Source organism: Aspergillus sclerotioniger, assembly GCF_003184525.1.
Source record: "Aspergillus sclerotioniger CBS 115572 chromosome Unknown BO94scaffold_2, whole genome shotgun sequence".
Classification (NCBI taxonomy): domain Eukaryota; kingdom Fungi; phylum Ascomycota; class Eurotiomycetes; order Eurotiales; family Aspergillaceae; genus Aspergillus; species Aspergillus sclerotioniger.
Window position 1 is genome coordinate 700,094 of NW_020290992.1, and position 17,425 is coordinate 717,518.

General features: G+C 52.5%; 9 protein-coding genes across 9 annotated transcripts; 7 read left to right on the plus strand and 2 right to left on the minus strand.

Moving 5' to 3' along the window:
• Positions 1-401: 401 nt before the first annotated feature.
• On the plus strand, positions 402-1,825 carry BO94DRAFT_455143 (NCBP3 domain-containing protein; the record flags this gene model as incomplete). The annotated part of the gene is made up of 2 exons (XM_025607637.1): positions 402-461; positions 530-1,825. 2 exons carry the CDS (start codon positions 402-404, stop codon positions 1,823-1,825), a joined length of 1,356 nt encoding a protein of 451 aa, XP_025472454.1.
• Positions 1,826-2,157: 332 nt separating this feature from the next.
• BO94DRAFT_506878 (uncharacterized protein) lies at positions 2,158-3,722 on the plus strand. The gene is made up of 2 exons (XM_025609590.1): positions 2,158-2,438; positions 2,491-3,722. The coding sequence occupies exons 1-2, from the start codon at positions 2,177-2,179 to the stop codon at positions 3,615-3,617; spliced, it is 1,389 nt and encodes a 462-aa protein (XP_025472455.1). The 5' UTR covers positions 2,158-2,176; the 3' UTR covers positions 3,618-3,722.
• BO94DRAFT_133787 (uncharacterized protein) lies at positions 3,714-4,375 on the plus strand. Its single transcript, XM_025605670.1, has one exon. The coding sequence runs from the start codon at positions 3,809-3,811 to the stop codon at positions 4,244-4,246; it is 438 nt and encodes a 145-aa protein (XP_025472456.1). The 5' UTR covers positions 3,714-3,808; the 3' UTR covers positions 4,247-4,375.
• On the minus strand, positions 4,278-4,971 carry BO94DRAFT_580863 (60S ribosomal protein eL29; the record flags this gene model as incomplete). The annotated part of the gene is made up of 4 exons (XM_025615353.1): positions 4,278-4,313; positions 4,392-4,494; positions 4,811-4,862; positions 4,965-4,971. The coding sequence occupies 4 exons, from the start codon at positions 4,969-4,971 to the stop codon at positions 4,278-4,280; spliced, it is 198 nt and encodes a 65-aa protein (XP_025472457.1).
• A 1,032-nt stretch (positions 4,972-6,003) lies between these two features.
• On the plus strand, positions 6,004-7,065 carry BO94DRAFT_482447 (F1F0 ATP synthase subunit delta; the record flags this gene model as incomplete). Its single annotated transcript, XM_025608892.1, has 6 exons — positions 6,004-6,135; positions 6,212-6,234; positions 6,326-6,456; positions 6,565-6,653; positions 6,714-6,803; positions 6,858-7,065. The coding sequence occupies 6 exons, from the start codon at positions 6,004-6,006 to the stop codon at positions 6,888-6,890; spliced, it is 498 nt and encodes a 165-aa protein (XP_025472458.1). The 3' UTR covers positions 6,891-7,065.
• Positions 7,066-7,118: 53 nt separating this feature from the next.
• BO94DRAFT_133822 (uncharacterized protein) lies at positions 7,119-8,993 on the plus strand. Its single transcript, XM_025605671.1, has one exon. It carries the CDS (start codon positions 7,269-7,271, stop codon positions 8,658-8,660), a length of 1,392 nt encoding a protein of 463 aa, XP_025472459.1. The 5' UTR covers positions 7,119-7,268; the 3' UTR covers positions 8,661-8,993.
• Positions 8,994-9,178: 185 nt separating this feature from the next.
• Positions 9,179-11,885, minus strand: BO94DRAFT_134120 (uncharacterized protein). Its single transcript, XM_025605675.1, has 3 exons — positions 11,625-11,885; positions 11,207-11,574; positions 9,179-11,147 (listed from the first exon to the last, which is right to left on the minus strand). The coding sequence occupies exons 1-3, from the start codon at positions 11,773-11,775 to the stop codon at positions 9,327-9,329; spliced, it is 2,340 nt and encodes a 779-aa protein (XP_025472460.1). The 5' UTR covers positions 11,776-11,885; the 3' UTR covers positions 9,179-9,326.
• Positions 11,886-12,946: 1,061 nt separating this feature from the next.
• On the plus strand, positions 12,947-14,043 carry BO94DRAFT_455402 (putative L-cystine transporter; the record flags this gene model as incomplete). Its single annotated transcript, XM_025607653.1, has 4 exons — positions 12,947-12,987; positions 13,059-13,076; positions 13,159-13,597; positions 13,669-14,043. 4 exons carry the CDS (start codon positions 12,947-12,949, stop codon positions 14,041-14,043), a joined length of 873 nt encoding a protein of 290 aa, XP_025472461.1.
• A 1,712-nt stretch (positions 14,044-15,755) lies between these two features.
• BO94DRAFT_133863 (putative C2H2 transcription factor) lies at positions 15,756-17,364 on the plus strand. Its single transcript, XM_025605672.1, has 2 exons — positions 15,756-16,052; positions 16,105-17,364. Exons 1-2 carry the CDS (start codon positions 16,035-16,037, stop codon positions 17,062-17,064), a joined length of 978 nt encoding a protein of 325 aa, XP_025472462.1. The 5' UTR covers positions 15,756-16,034; the 3' UTR covers positions 17,065-17,364.
• Positions 17,365-17,425: the final 61 nt, after the last annotated feature.

The window sequence follows — 17,425 nt, forward strand, 5'->3', positions numbered from 1 at the left end:
TTGACCAGATCCCTCCGACATCACAAACTCTGTTTTGGTCTCTGATCAATACGCCCGTATTACTTGACAGACAATCTGCAGCTCCATGACTAGGAAGTGATCTGAGGGAGATTCAGCTGCGGCGAAACTCCGCGACGATCGACGCGGGCGGTGTGCAGCCAACTTCCTTTCGGCTTCACTTTGCGATCACCTCAGCCACCTTGCCGCCCCTCGTCTTTTGGTTTTACTCCCCCCAACCTTCATTGAATGGTCCCTGGCGTAAATTGACATCTATACCTACTGCGATATTCTATTTTACTTCCTCTACCAGCTCCTCCTCGACGGAGGTAGCCAGCCTGCACCAACTTTCTCTACAACTTAGCGCCGCCAACGGTGCCATTACGAACACAATGGACACCTCCATGGATATTGACATGGACATTGACCTGGGCCCCCTTCACGAAACCGAACCCTTTGAGACTGTAAGTGTCAATTGGTCGGTCAGCTCAGTTGACGACCCAATCTGGCTAACATCCCGGTCGGGCTTCAGGAACAGGCGCTGGTGACCAGTGCTGCCTACGATGAAGCGACGGATCCCATTGCTGCAGAAGCACAGTACGAAAAAGTACACGTTCGCGGTGTCGACGAGCTGACAACCGATAATATCAAGCAATTCGCCCTCGAGCACTTCAGTCTAGAGGAACCAAGCCGTGTCGAGTGGATTGATGACACATCGGCAAATCTCATATACTCTACGGCGGAGATTGGCCTCCAGGCTTTGACGGCATTTACGCAGGTGAATGAGGAGGAAGATGCATCGACGTTGCCCGCTCTACGGTTACGATCCGCGAAGCTTCTATCGTCCCACCCCGATTCTGTGCTCCAGGTCAGATCAGCGATCAAGACGGACCGCAAAAAGCCTCGCGCGCACGAAGCCAGTCGGTTTTACCTCATGCACCCGGAACATGACCCCCGGGAACGCCTACGACGAGAGCTTTCCGATAGACGACGTTCAGTAGGTGGAGATAGCAGCGATGGGGATTACCGGCGCCGGCGGTTTGACGGTCGGGAGCTGCGCCGACGGAGGGATCGCGATGCAGACGAGAGCTTCAGTGCTAATATGTACGACGACGCAAAGCCTGCCAGTCCCGAGCGCTTGGAACCAGGCTGCAGTCGCGATAGACGGGGAAGGAGAGGGGGAAATGAGCTATTCCCAGAAGAAGGACGCCTGTCGGGCCGCCTTCGCAATCGGAGCGCGTCACCCGGTCGAGACACGCTGATGGAAGAAGGATTTGTTGAGCACGATCGACAGGACTCTCGCCGACGGTTCCGGGAGCGGTCGCCCCAGCTCGACCGCCGCAATAAAGGCAAGGAGCTCTTCCCATCGTCCGGGCCCAAGTCCACCGATTCGAATACGCGGGAGCTATTCCCCAACCGAACGGCCAAAGAGCTCTTCCCCCAGAAAGTTAGTAATCATCGCCGGTCGGATGCGATCGACGTCGCGGATGAGACAGCAGATCTTCTCTCACGACGGATTTCCGTCCCTTTCGTTGATGGAGCTCAGGAACAGCCACCTGCGCGTCGAAAGCGAGACATTGAGCTCTTCCCTGGGACGACCGAGAGAAGCGGGCTCAACATTCGCAGGGCAGCAGGACAGGATCAGGGCATGTCGATTCGGGGTGCGGCGAACGGCTTTTCCATCAAGGGACGGGGAGCATCGGTTCGCGAGCTTTTCCCCTCCAAGTACGGTTCCAATGCTGGCTCCAATGCTGGCAAGGAACTGTTCTCTGACAAGATTGAGGGACGCGGGGGACCACGGCGCAGAGCGGAGGACATGTTTAGCTGAGGGCCCATGCTCGGTCGATCCGATGCATCATTGGCATTGCTCATTTCTTTGGTTGTTTTCATGCTTCTGCTTAGGTGGTGGTGCAAAAGTCTGATAACCGGCTGTTCAACAGCACCATTCACATCGGTGATACCAATCTTGCTATATACTTTTTATTGCTGTACTTCAGCCTAGTTTAATGAAACACTCCTACCTCTTATTATACATTTGAAAGAGTCCAGGCCAGTTTCACGTAGCCACTGTAGTTGTTGGCGCAGGAACTATATCTGACCGCTTCTACCGCCACCATCCCGATAGTATATATGTTTTTCCTTATCACTCCACTGATTGCACCCCACTCCACACTCCAAGATGCCCACCGAATCGCAAAGCGCATCACTAGCAAGCACTCTCGTGGCCCGTTTTCTACGGACGCACAATTACACGCAGACCCTCAACGCATTTCTCCAAGAAGCGGGACTCCCGGCCGACGCGGGGCAACTTCGCGGCAAGGACAATGCGCCCAGCTGGACGATCGAAAGCGTGCTCGAGGAGAAGAAAGCTTTCGACCAGAGCGTGAACTTTGAACGCTACGGCGAGAACGACGAGGACAAAGATGTCTGGAGTGTTCCAGGTCTATACCTTAGATCCCCCTACATGCAAACAACCAGCTGACAATATCCCAGCACCACTCAAGCCCAACATCATTCAAACGCCAACCGCCACAAACTTGCTGGCATGTTCTGTAGAGCAATGGCAACCGGCTGATGAATCCTTATCGCCATACCTGGTCGCTACAGGCGCAGACAAGCATCTTCACCTCTTCAAAACGTCTCCTGGCAATGACCTCGTCCAATCGTTCACCGGCACATCAGAGGCTCCGATTCTATCGTACGCCCCGATCCAGGATGGGAAAGACGTCCTCATGACCAACATGTCCGGACAACTGCTTCTCCAACGCGGCGCGCAAATCCTAGACCGTCGCAAAGACCATGCCAAATATGCCGTCAAAGTCATCGTCCACGAGGATGACACCTCTATTTGGATCGCAACCGCCGGCTGGGATTCAAAGGTCTTCCTTTACCGAATGCACACCGATGAGTCTCAAATCGGCGAACCAGTCGCATCCATCCCACTAGCCTCAAACCCAGAATCCATCCTCTTCATTCGTCACATCGACACAGATCAACTGATTCTACTCATCTCGCGCCGCGACTCAACATACCTTTACTACTACCAAGTCGAGCCGGAACGCCCCCAGCCTACTCCCTACGAATGTCCCCTGCTCGGCAAACAAAACCTAGCACCCCACTCCAACGCCTGGGTCGCTTTCTCCCCATCATGTTTGGCCCTCAGTCCACACGACCCGGGTCTCATCGCCATCGCGACATCAACTCTCCCGCATTTGAAAGTCATGATTGTGCGGTTACTTTTCCCCGCAGCGGAGAGTCTGGAGGAGAAGCCGGAGCCGGAAACGCAAGCCGCGCAGGCTTTGGCTGCCCTGTCGCTGCAGAATCGCGAGGACGCAGCTATCATGATTCAGGCGAATACGTTCGCGCCGCAGACGGCGTACTCCACGCCGCAGGTGGTGTGGCGGCCGGATGGGTCGGGGGTGTGGGTTAATGGGGATGATGGGGTGATTCGTGGGGTGGAGACTAAGACGGGGAAGATTGTGACGTTGTTGAAGGATGGGCATGAGGTTGGGTGTAAGATTCGGACGATTTGGGCTGGCTGGGTGGAGGGAGAAGAGGGGAGAGAGGAGTGGTTGGTTAGTGGGGGGTTTGATAAGAGGTTGGTTGTTTGGAGGGTATAGCACAGTATATAGTATAGTGACTTGAGGAAGGTCGTGGTTGTATAGGCTAAGTTGTTTTATGGAGAACAGTCAAAGCAATGGAGTCAAGACGGATATAAAATGAAGGACAAAGAATGCAAAAAAGTATAATCAATTGATGGTATCAACCTACACAGCCTACGAGTAACTAATATATTTGTAGCCCTCCGTCCATGCACCCTCTCGCCATGGAAAAGCAAGACAGAAGGTGTTTGGTAATTGGAGGGCATGGGATCTCCTCTCGGCACGTAATAAAAATCCTTCAGCAAGCGCGCATGGGGAATAAGCGCGAAGCTGTACACACATATGCCTGTCATCATCGTCATCATCACCATACTACGGTATTTCCACCACCGAAGCAAATCGACCACCAGCCATGGAATAAAAAGCCAACAACAACAAAACCAGAACCCAGTGTCGAGGCCAAAGTTCCAAGGAAAGTCGAAGAAGCAGCAGAACCGAATCCATTTGCTTTATGTGACAACCGTTCTCGACCCAACGGATATTCCATTCATCCATCGTCCATCCATAACCCTTGTGGTGAATTGTCGTCGCAGGTAGGAGAGGGAAGAAACAATCAACCAACTCAAATCGCTTTCATTTCTTTTTAAAACGTTTCTATATTAGTTGGAAGAAGTGGATTTATGCGACCTCGCGCTTGCCCTCCTTGCGCTCCTTCTGTGGGGTTGTTAGTGGGTGGTTCGGATTTCGCGGGGTTGTACGTTGGATGGGTGGTGTAGGTGGAGGTAGACGTACCAGAGCCTTCATGGTTCCGTGAAGAGCGTATCTGTGGTTGCGGCGGAACTTGGGGTCAACACCCTTGAGGGAGGGGTAACGGTGAGACTTGGGCTTCTTGATACTATTGATTATGAAAAGGCGATGGTCAGTTTTCCTTTCTTTCCTTTTGACTTTCTTCCTGGTGCGGGTGTGTGTATTTGTTGTTCGTCGAGGCGTGAGGGCGAATAAAGCAGTGTTGGATATGGTTCGATATCCCGTCAACTCGAGTATGATAGATAGTTCGTCATTTGTATGTTCCCTCTTTCATCCGTTGAAAATCAAAGATACCGTCGCATATCCAACATCGCAGTATTCGGACCCTTCTGGCGTTTTTCGTCTCGTAGGAATACCCCCCACGGAAAAAAGAAAGGAGGAAAAGGTATTGATTTTATACGCACCCGTTACGGTGAGCCTTCTGGCTGTTGTGGTGCTGGGACGCGTTCTTGGACTCTGTTGTTAGAAACTCATGTCAGTTATTCCATTTTTGCATCACATATTGGCCATGCCCAAAATTCCATCCCCAAAAATAGGGAGCATAGGGGGTGTACATACTCGCCATCTTGTCGGATTTGTCGCAACTAACAAACGGTTGACGAGGAGTTGGCGGGTGAGGATATCCTGAACGGAGCGGAAGGCCAGAGTCCCCAAGGCAGGTTCGGCTAGGGCTGGTTTTCTGTGGGATTTCGCTTACCGAGCACGGCTAGCGCGGGCTCTTGTCTATCTACTACCTACTTACTGGGGGATGTACTGCCGGGGGGTTTGATTGGGTTTTGTTGGGCTTTGATTTTACGGGGAGATTGTTGGGTATTTTTAAGTGGCTAGGAATGGTTTATGGGCTCTATTCCGATTGATTATTTGGGGGACTGTGGTGGTTGTGCTGGTGATTCATTGTATGGGGGAATGGATTGATACCTGAGGCAGATTGTAGTCCCGTGATTGATGACTAACATGGGAGTCGGAGTAACCAGGTGTTGCTGGGGAGGTCTTTGAGGTGTATGGTGCAGGGAGTGTCCCCAGTCCTCGGAATTAGCTTTTGTATAGCAAAAACGAGACTAATCTTAATTGTCGATGGTTATTTGATGGAGATATGAGTATGCGACAGGTATGACGACAGAAATGTTGACAGCTACATATCACGTGACATCAACATGGGTCCCAGTGGTTGATACTGTTGGACTCGGTTGGTCATGAGTAATTGGTTTCTCTTATATCTCTAGAACTGTGCGCTTATGGCTAGTTGGGTGTTCTCATCTGGTATAATTTAGTAGGGAATGTATAGTGATGGCAACAATTACGCTGGGTGCTATCCTATCCATAACGGAGAGAGGGTATACAGAAGCAGCCGTCTCAGACAAGGAAGTATGAACCGGACCACGGACAACGGACAACTACGGAGCAGGCACGGGACGGAGTAAAGCAGTCAGTAGAGTAGTGAGGACTCACTCCATGAGCAACCGAGTGTTGGCCCGCTGCGCCCACGTGACCGGCCGAGCCGCTAGGGAACAACCGGCATCCGACTTCGACCTTTGCAACTCCCAACCCAGGTTCAAGAGGGATACTATCACCACCACTCCCCGTCGTCCATTGCAAGATGAGCTCTCTCCGCTTTGCTCGCTCTGCTCTTAGGGCTCGTCCCTCCGCCTTCCGCGTTCCTCTCCAGCGCAGAGGTTACGCCGAGGCTGTGTCGGACAAGATCAAGCTTTCCCTGACCCTTCCTCACCAGGTACGATTCCGAATTCGTTGAGCGCCTCTGGGCTCTAGCTTGAAGGTCCCATACTGACAGTATCTCCTTCCAACAGTCCATCTTCAAGTCTGCCGGCGTGTATGTAGCCTCGCGTCCCCGCTAGGTCGAACAATTGAACAGCCATCTTCCACCCTAGACCGCCCCGTACTTACGAACCTTTCCCATGCAGTGTCCAGGTCAACATCCCCGCCGAATCCGGAGAGATGGGTGTCCTCGCCAACCACGTCCCCTCCATTGAGCAGCTCAAGCCCGGTCTCGTTGAGATCGTTGAGGAGGGTGGTGCCAGCAAGAAGTTCTTCCGTATGTCCGAACCATCGTGTTGATCGTGTCGCGAACCGAGAATCGTTATATCAGTGGCTACACTTCAAGGTTTAGGATAAGGCTGACATGACTACTTCTGAATTACAGTCTCTGGTGGTTTCGCCGTCGTTCAGCCCGACTCCCAGCTGAGCATCAACGCCGTCGAGGGTTTCCCTCTTGAGGACTTCAGCATCGATGTAGGTTTCGGAGGGCCACTGTCTGCCATTGTACATCACTAACTAACGTCATTCGATTAGGCCGTTCGCTCCCAGATCACCGAGGTCCAGAAGATTGCTAGCGGCAGTGGCAGCGAGCAGGACATTGCTGAGGCTAAGATTGAGCTGGAGGTAGGCAAAACCCGCGAAACAAACCTTAAAGTTCTTTGACTGACCCTACAATAGGTTCTGGAGAGCCTGCAGGCCGTCCTCAAATAGATACTTGATGTACATATCCACGCGACTTCAACTTTGAACCTGTAGAATTATAGCAATTCTCTTGAAACCCATGCATGGTCCTGAGGAGACGTCTATTAATAGCTTACTTTGGCGTTTCCTGACCGGTTGGATGGTGTCGACGCTTTCCTTTATTGCAGGCCCGACTCGCTCTTTCCTAAACAGCTCCAGGGGCAGAAGGCACCTTTTCTCTCCTCTTCTCCCTCTTCATTCTTCCCTTACCCCCAGTTGGCTTGTGCAGCACCACACTTAGGCCTATCGCCATATTCATCATTTTCATTTCCTATAGAAGCTGATACTAAGAACAGGCACACTTGTGGTTGAATAACTGGACACCCATTCACCAACTCAACTGCAGTCATGCCGGTGTCCAGGTCCGGCGGATCAGGGTATTCCAATGGCCAAGCTTCGGACAGTCCCCAGAAATCTCAGACAGTTCAGCCCGGCAGGTTGGAGGAGCGTCCTGGTTGCGCATTCATGAAACGCAACGAGTCTCGTGACACGGACTTCTACCAGATATTCCCTATGGAAGTGGACAAAGATACCTCTATCCCCCCGCCTCCGGATTCAAAAGTGTTGAAGGACGCCCGTTCTGATAAGGGCGCGGTGAAGTACCATGCTTCGTCCGATATATCTCTTGATACGTCTCTTTTGAAAAGCGGACATGAGAACACAATTGCATGGGGTAAAATCAATCGAGATGCTGCGTCCCTGGAAAGACCGGAAGATCATACCGATGCCTTGAACGAGAGGTCCTTATATGAGAGCAATTGTTTTGGTTCTCCTGAGGCCAAAACAGCGTGGAAGCCACCTAGGCCGCCCAAACCACGATTCCTATCGGACCTTGACGTCGCTGATTCTAGGGCACTTGAGAACGCCTCATTATCTTCGATATTTGGTCCAAGAGAGGGTCATTTGCATCATAAACGACTACTACCTGACTCCCCGGGTCCGTTCTCCACCCCCCAGGGCTGCTCTAGGTCTCGCATTCGATTGGCCAACCGATCAATTTTGCTGCAAGGCATGGATTATGATGCCAGAAAGCAACAGCGAAGGCCCTGGACAAACCCGAAGCCCGGCCCCTGTCGTCACGCTCCCCGACTTCCACCACGAGGCCCCAAGACATACTTTCTCAAGGATGACCCAAGTAGGCCGTTTCCAACCCCCCTCCCGTCGATCGACAACCTGCCATTGCGCAAGGACCCGAGGGTTGGTTCACAAAAGACTGTCAATGTACATCTTCAGGATTTCAGTGATGTCTTTTTGAGTCGCCAACGGATACGGGACTCAACATGGCAGCTCATAAGCGATTGTTTTGAGAAGGCCCTAGGCTGGATTTCGCACTGGTTCAGGCTAGAAGAACGAAGCGTTGTCAGTCTGTCCTTGGTTGGAAAACGATCAGTCAAACAGCCTTTGCATTCCGGATCCGAAGGATATTCGTTTCATGTAAATTTGAACTGGTCGATCATGACAAAGCCAACGGCAAACCATGATAAGCAGGATATGAACTTATCTGTTTCTTCTCCTAGCAGCGATACCGTACGTCTCTTCCAGGTTGATATCACGGTTCCGATTCTATTTTTGCAGGTTCTCGCGCGCCTCGGTGCTATTCTACGGAGCCTCATGTTTTCAGAGGCCATGGCTGTCGTTGTGCAACTTCTCCTAAGATTGGCTGGAGCACTCGTTTTATATGTTTTGGAGAAGCTGTACATCAACATAACTATTCGCCCAGGGAAGCCTGTTGCCGCTTAAAGCAGACGTTCTGAAGAATACGAAGCTAGTATTCGAGCATGGCCTGCGTGCTATCTCCCTTGACAGAAATGAGATGAAGGCTAAGAAGGATGCGACATTATGCTATGGACGATCGTTATGCACACTTACTTACAAAAATCCATTTTATTCACACCCAGAATGAGGCAAATGATGATTTGAAAGAGACAACAAATATCACACAAAAAAATTGGAGAAAGGAAACACAAAAAAAAGGGTCTGGTAACAAGGGCCAAGGAAAATCCGAACGCCAGCTGCTTGAAAGCATATTGCCGCCCAGTCCATATCGATACCTTATTCCGGACCGAGGGTCATATAAATCAGTCCAATTTATATCCATTTCCTTGCTCATTGCAACCGTATTGTTGCGTGATTGCTTTCATAGAGTCATTACCGGACATTCAGGCAAAATCCCTTTTATGTCCACGAATCGTTTCCGGAGGAACCAACAGTCGAAATGACGAGTGGTTTGCATGTATACATCACAACATAACATATTCCAAGATTGACATGAAGGGGTAAATTCAAAGGAAACAGGGTCAAACGGAGAGCGTAAACAGCAAAACATTATACGGCATGAAATCATCAAAATGGCTATACAGAGGAAGAAGGGCGGTCATGGCTTCAGTAGCAGAACATGTCGTTTCATCAAGTGAATTCCACACCATGCTGTTGCCTGTCTTGACGTGCACGAGCTCTCTCTGCCCGTCTTCGTCGACGGTTGCTTGCATAGTCCCCGCTGGCTTCAGTTCCGGTGAACGTGCCAGGGGATGCAATACTCCCTGTTCCATAGGGATGGCTGGATGGCACAGGGGGTGGAGGCGGAGGCGGCATAGGTATGTGGCTTCCATTTTGGGGAGGGGGTGGTGCGTAATATGCTGCAGGAGGCATGCTTGACGAGGGAGCGGCAGAAGCAGCCGCCGCGGCAGCCTGCTCTCGTTGCATCTGTTCTTGTTGCTGGCGTTCGAGTTCCTCGACTCGGCGCCATCGGTCGTACGAGCCCCCTTCGTTGCCAGATAGTGAACTTGCGCTGCCGGCTCGACGACGGGAGTTCCTTCGTTCTCGTCGTCTCGCTTCGCGACTGGCGGCGGCTTCTTCGTCGGTTAATCTCCGAAGAGTGACGTGGCGGCCATCATTGTGCATTTTCACTTTGACGGATACAGGGGGTGAGGCGATGGGATCACGGTGGCGGCTGCTGCTGCGGTGTCGACTACTGCTGCGACGGCGATGACGCGTGGACGATTCGGCTAGGGCTGCTCCGGCTGCCCCGGCTGCTACACCCGAGGCGAGATCGGTGGGACCATGTGCAGAAGGGGCTGGTCCTGGATACTCTGAAGCTGGTGTTGGTGGAACGGGTGGCCCAGGTGGTGGTGGTATGTCTGAGCGCGCACCGCCGATTGCTCCGGATGCCGCTGGGATTGCCGAGACAATGGAATCGCCGTGCGGCGGACCACGTGGTGGGCGTGTCAATTCCGTTGAAAGGTCGGTAGCAGTGAATGAATGGGGTCTTCCGTGTCTTGGGTAATAGGCCTCGCCAGGATACCGCCGCTTGCTCTCTGCTCTGGCTAACCTTTCGTCTTCCTCCTCCCGACGACGCATCTCTTCCACACGACGTTGTTCCGCATTTGACTTGCGACGCGAGAAGAAGTTCTTGAATGCTGCAAATGCCCCTGCACCTAGTACGGCGTCTCGGAGTCCGTGAGATGGCTTCCGCTCGGGACGCTCGGAAAGATAGGTGCTGTCGTAGAGGTACGATGAGCCTGGGCTTTGCGGCCGGCTTAGAGGTCGAGTCGGTGGTCTGCTCGGAGGTCTGCTTGGTGGTCTGCTGGGAGGTCTACTAGGAGGCCTACTCGACGGACGGTTGAGAGGAGTGCGCTGGGTTGGCTCCGCTCGTCGCTCGTCTTCCAGCCTGCTCAGGCTTTCCTCTGTCATACTGTCACTTCGAGTATGGGCTCTGCTGTATCGACCGGACTCTGTGTCATCGTCTCGTTCACGTCTCCTATCAAAGAACTTTTTAGCGAGCCAGGCACCACCACCAAGTGCACCTAGCTTTAAGAGCAGGTTTCCCGTGCCACCACGTCGTGGGCCTTCGTCGGAATGCTTCTCGTCTGAATAGCTGGTATGGGATTCGTCATAATCGTGATCCTTGACTCGCGAACGACGTCTGAAGAGCGAAGCCAGACCAGCCCCAGCAGCTCCTGCGGTAGCCATTCGGCCGAAGCTGCTGCGACGATGATCATCAGCAGCTGAAGGCCCCGAGACATAGCTGAGTCGACTCTCATATCCCCCCTCCATTGGGTATCCCTCCGTGTCGTACAAATATGATAGCACGAAGAACGCTACTAGCAGGGCGAAGGCGGCAATCGAGTACAGGATGAAGAGAACTTTGGGCGAGCCATATAGAGTGAGCCCTAGCGGTATCTGAACGAGTCCTAGAATGGCGAGAGCGCGGCCGATCCATCGATGAATCTGAAATCCAGGTTAGCCTCAGGACAGGAGCACCGTTACGGCCACGCTTCATGACATACAACAAGCTTCAAGGGGACATGGTATCTCTTCTTGTTCCTTTCAAGCTTATGAACCAGCCAGCCCCACAGGACCTGGAAAACAACCATGACGTATATCGCAAGACCAATTCCGTGGTGCGGGTTGGTCAGGCTTCTCTTTGGGCCAACAGCGAACCAGCCGAATACGAACACGACGGTGCTAAGCAGTAATGTCAAAACCTGACACCAGACGTGCAGCTTGAAGGCCCAGTAAGGATTCCATCGGGAATAGTATCGGATGATCAAGACGGATATAGGCACAAGGAATAGAAAGACGATTGTTGCAATGACTCCGTGGACGATGATGAGGGTGTGGTACTCGGGCATATCTTTGAAACGGTTCCCCATACCTGAGACATGTAAGCATACTTTGGTTCCATGGGTCTATGACATTACTAACCATTGTATCGCATGGTGTCAAAGTTTATCCCCATTAAATTCGGGAGGAGGAATGTGTCGCGCTGCGAGTCCCACGTTCCATCACCAACGTGCAGTGTATTCGAGGCATACGTACTGCTCCCCGCAGCCGAAAGCCCTGAGTCAGCCGTCATGGCTCCTGAAGGCCTTTGGCTCCTGTGACGTCCGACCGACGCGGATTCCTCACGATCTCACAACACTGGAATGTCCGAACTACCGACGGAGATCTATTGAGATCCCCCACCCCGAAGAATGCACCATGCGCTAATGGGGAAGGCCGAATGGGACTCAATCACAGTGACGTCTTCTGGATTCTTTCGGAAGATATTGGCAGAGCGTGAGACGCGACCACTCTCAGCGTTTGAATTGTTGTTTATCCTTCTGGGATCGAGGCTGGCGGTGAGGAGGGAGGAGGTATATGGACGGCGGGGGAGGGATAAGCAGTGAAGTACAGGGATCAGGAGGGAGCAGTAGGCGAGCACCAGTCTGGATAGCGAGCAATTCGAGCCCGTGAAGTGGAAAAGGAATAACAATGGAGGAGAGGAATGGTCCGTGGGACAGGGAAGCGGATAACCGCCGAATAATCGCAATGCAGGCTGGACGCCGCTGAGGCTGGGGTCGAGCGCCGCAACAACTGTTTTCCATATGCGGTTTAGCTCACCAGCGCATATCCCGGACAACCATCGCTGACTCAGCTTTCTGCCGCTTTCCACCGTCCCGCATGGTCCACACTCTCCAGACACCAAACCGCGTAGTCTATCAGCTAGTCTATCTATCTATCTATCAGCTAGATTAGCCATTTCAACCCAGGTTGCAGCACTGGCATCAATGCACAACTGGCAGATTATTCTAATGAATGATTGCCCAGAATAACCTTCGTACCATATACATACGTTGCGAGGTTCATAGTTCAACGACATTATGAGGTAGATAGCGAGGACCGCTACAGAATACGGTGTATCTATACAGACTCTCCTGTGATGTTTCTCGAGCCCTCCAATCGACGGGATGGCCATCACTGTTATCTACACAGCACTCGATGTGCCAAGGCCACCATCGAATCAGGAGCAAATCATAAGCCTCCAGGAATCAAATTCCAGAGTTAAGCCCAAACAGCGTTGGGAAAGCGGTCAGGACCGCGTGACCTCGATCGCGTGCTTTGCCTATCTTATCAGCTGCTCCGTTCCTTTACGAGGGATCCATCTCCCTTCGTCCCAAGGCATCTAGATAGCCCCTCCTTGTTACCACGGTCTTTTTTCTTCATCGTTGTACCCAGGAACTCAGCAGCAGGATTCAAAGGTGACAATGGCTACCCAGTTAGAGGTCTTTGTGAGAGCACTCTCTCGGTATGTCTCTCCCTTTACCCGATATTCCGCCTTATCTCTTCCGATGATGTACTAACGCGTAAGCAATGCAGCCTTTTGGGCTGGATATAGTATGTTCCCAAGCCAGGTCATAGCATAGAGGATGCTTTTGCGTGGGGTGAAGGCCGTCAATTACTGACCACTTCACTGAAGCACGTTCTGTTGGTCCGCATCTTTCTACCCCCAGCCGATCAACAACTTCCGGCGACGGTCGACAACAGGGCTGGCGATCGACTTCCCTACGATCAACGTCCTAGGATTCGTGTGCTATACCATATACACCTCGGCCTTCCTATACTCTCCCGTGATCCGCCATCAGTATGCTGCCCGTCACCCACTCGCCGAGGACCCGACCGTGCGCTTTAACGATTTTGCCTTCGCCCTACACGCCGTCGTCCTGAGTTTCATTACCTATACGCAGTTCTGGCCTTTCATCTGGGGTTTCAAGGTCTCTCGGTATCAGAGGGTCAGCAAGCCGGTGGCAGGACTCTTTTGGGGCTCTATTGTCGCGGTCGCTGTCGTGATCTTCATCGTTCTCGCCAAGAGCCCGGATCAAGGCTACGACCCATACTCCTGGGAATGGATCGATGTCGTAAGTAGCCCGAAGATGTCCATGTGGCTGCCTCGCGTGGAAACTCTCTGACAAGAACGGTGTTAATCCAGATATATTCCCTCTCCTACGTGAAACTGATCATCACAATCGTCAAGTACGTACCTCAGGCGTGGGTCAACTATAAGCGCAAGTCCACACATGGCTGGAGTATCGATCAGATCTTATTTGACCTGTCCGGGGGCGTCCTGTCCCTTGCTCAGTTGCTTCTGGATTCAGGATTCCAGAACGATTGGAGTGGGGTCACCGGAAACCCGATCAAGTTCCTCTTGTCCAACGTTACCATTTTCTTCGATATGATCTTCGTTGTGCAGCACTATGTCCTCTACCGAGATGCCGAGGACCGCAAAGGGAAGGACCAGAACCCTAGCGATCGGACTCCCCTGTTGTCCGAGTCAACCGACGTACCTCGAGCAGATAGTGTTTAGGCTTTCGCCGTCCCCTGGTGGCTGAACTGCAGTAGTCGGGAGCGCCTCGGGACCCCCGGGGCCTCGGGCGGTCCGATTTCTAAGCTGATTTTGATTGATTTAACGTTTTTTGGTGGTGGTTCATGTGAAAGGTTGGACGGTTTTGGTCGCATGATGGCTGAGGCTGAGATTTTGTGACATGTATGACCTCATAGACCCCTCCGCCATCACCGCCGAGGGAGGATATTGTTTTGGAAGATGGCTGTAACTCGTATACAGGGCCCATTGACTTCACACGGCCACCCGAAGAAGAAATAGCCATGTGTCTTGGGCGCAGAGAGGGATAGACGGCCGGGTGGGCTCGCAACAATGTATTTTTGGAACAATGTCTTTGGTTCACTGCTTCGCGAAAGTGTATCTACACATCCTCCCCGATGTAACATGGCAGTGACACACGATCTAACCGGGGGACCAGCCCAAGATCTGCAGGCCGATTCAGGCCAGTCCGAGCCAGGTGCTACCGACACCGCTCTTTGGCACTCGGTGCATGCTGACGGCGATCGTCTTTCCGGGCCTTCCTGCCAGCAGTTGTCCAGTCCGGGGAGCCGTCCCCCTAGGAAGCATGGTAGCGTGGCCCGAACGTCCATGCGACAGCAGGGATCGTGGGCGCCGAGCTTGGGACCCATCTGGCGGTAAGCCCAAGGGATCTGCATCGAAGCCATGGTTATAGCGTCGAGGTGCTGGCCTCTTTGGGAATAAGCGTGGGGGGCCTGACATACCCGTCCTTCAATCATTGCTCGCCTGCAGATGATGGACGTCGGTCCAACCCTTTCAACGGCGAACCAGATGGCCCGACGATATGACTAGTACAGCGGGCGGGCTTTGGATCGTTTTCCATTTTCTTCCATTAATTCCCCCCTGTGGCCCACTCGGGGTGCTGGCTGTCTGGCTGTCTGGCTATTTTGTTCGGATCGTCTGGAACCTTGCCAGTTAGTTGCCTGGGGCCCGCTCGGCGCTGAGGCTCAGACGGCACTTAGACTTTCCCTGCCAGAGATCCCCATGAATGAGGAACCAGAACCACCCAATTCCGCATGCATATTGATCCCATGCGGTGGACGGAATATTACACGACGCAGCCAATCATCGCCCGCCATCGTCCGTATGTCCAATGGTCCGTGGCTACCCTAACTCGAACGCGTCCTATCAGCTCCTGGGTTGGGGCTCAACGTCATCTCCATGTCCACCCTCCCTCTGCATACCCACGGTTCTGAAGTTGTGCCTTACGGCATTCTGGCAGTGCCCTTCTCCTCAGCCCTATCAGATGGCCGGAATTAAGCCGCAATGTTCCAATTTTTACTTCTACATAAGCAGCGAGGATCCTATTTTAGCGCAGCCAAAAGGCAAAAGCAACGAGAAAAAGAAAATTCACGGACCCAAAAAACCGCGAGCATAAGGGCTTAATCTGTTTGGTTGTCGCTATGCTCCGGTCCGGATCACCTGTCAACAAATGTGTCATCTGAATAGGGTTGGTCCTATCCTCTCAGCTGTCGTATTAGACCCCCCCCTCCACTGTGTTTGAGTACTTGCCCGACTTATCTCGCCCGGGCAATCGTTTCCCTCGCCTTTGTGAAGAGTTTAGCACACGGAAGGCCCGAACTGGGTCCCAGGGCAAGCGGGAGAGCCGCCAACGATGCGAGCAAGTACCATAGTCAATGGTACAGTCACATCAAATTAGAAATCCGATTCTCCATCGTCCCAAAGGGTCTCGCACAGCTACCTCGTTTGGACCGTCAGCCCTGGGGATATGCATAGCCACATCTGACATTCGAGACACTCCTGAAGATAAGAATGTTGGAGGGCCACTGATCGTACTGTCTTTAAATATCCACTATGCATCCGAGCCCGACAAGTCAGGAAAGACCATTCACGACAAATAAGCTTTATACCGCTGAGACGCCCCGAGTCCACTCAGTAAGTACATGGACCACAGGTATCACTGAAGGTACCTTCATATGAGAAAATTTCCATCAGTAAGAGTGACCTATTCCCGACAGACAACACCTTCATACTAACAACATCCAGAACAAGCCCATCCGAGAGTTCAGTACGCTTTCAACAGGCTCTGAACCCCCAACGATGACTGCGAGAACCTCCATCCACAGCGCCATGCTACTCATGCCTGGCGGCTCTTCAACCCACAGCACGATGTCGTCAGAGATGCAGCCGTACCCTTTTTCGGCCGCGGCCTTTCAACAGGCCCCCTTGTCAGATGTCCGTGGCCTGCCTGGGACTGTCCCCTACGCCTTTGACCAAATCCAACCCATCCCCATCCACCAAAGAGACTCTGACATGGGAGGTCTCTACTTCCAAGATCATGACCAGTACACTCCCTCATACGCTCGCCAGACCGTCCCAGCGCAATCCTTCGGGTCCGATATCGAACCCTTTCCCCCAAACACAAACGAAACATACTATCCCGTCCATCAAGAAGCATGGCTCGCAGTCGCAGCAGCACCAGGCTCATCCCCCAACAGCACCGACTACCACTTTCCAACATCCACACAATCCTCCTTCTCCCAATCACAACTAACCCCCATCACCTGCGCCTCCCTATCCTCCACCACCACCGACCTCGACTTCGATCTCGATCTCGATCTCGACCTTGACGACATCAACCTTCAATCCCTGTCCGATACCTCCTCCGCCCGCACACAGACCCGAGACCTAACCAATTACGGTATACAATCTGCTGACGGCACCTGGCGCTGCGCATACCCCGGCTGTTCCTCACACGCCGTGTTCCGTCGGGGCTGCGACCTCCGAAAACACTACAACCGACACCGCAAACATCTCTTCTGTCGGTACGAAGGGTGTCCTCAGGCCATGCGCGGCGGCTTCTCCAGTAAGAAAGACCGGGATCGGCATGAGGCTAAACACAATCCCGAGATTCCTTGTAAGTGGGACGGATGTCACCGGGTGTTTAGTCGAGTGGATAATATGAAAGATCATGTGAGGAGAATTCATAAGAGGAGGGGGTCTTAGCTTATTGTTCCTTCCTCCGTCCTCCTTCGCCCTTCCCCTCCCCCTCCTATCTCTCAACCCCCCCCTCATCTCCAAATTTCATCTCATCTCTCTATATACTCCCCTTTACCGCCCTTTATTATCACTTTGTATCTCATTACGTCCTTTATTGCCCCCCCTCTTCTCATATCCACTCTTCATCATCATCATCTTCTTCCCTTTTCATTTGATTTAATTCTTCTTGCTCAATAAAGCGAAGATCGGAATACAGGACCGGATCAGACCAGGACAAGGATGGTGGGATTGGGATAAACGGAACCAAACGGCGTGATTCCTTTTTTTTTTTTCTATATTGGTTTTGGACATCACTCATGATTACTAT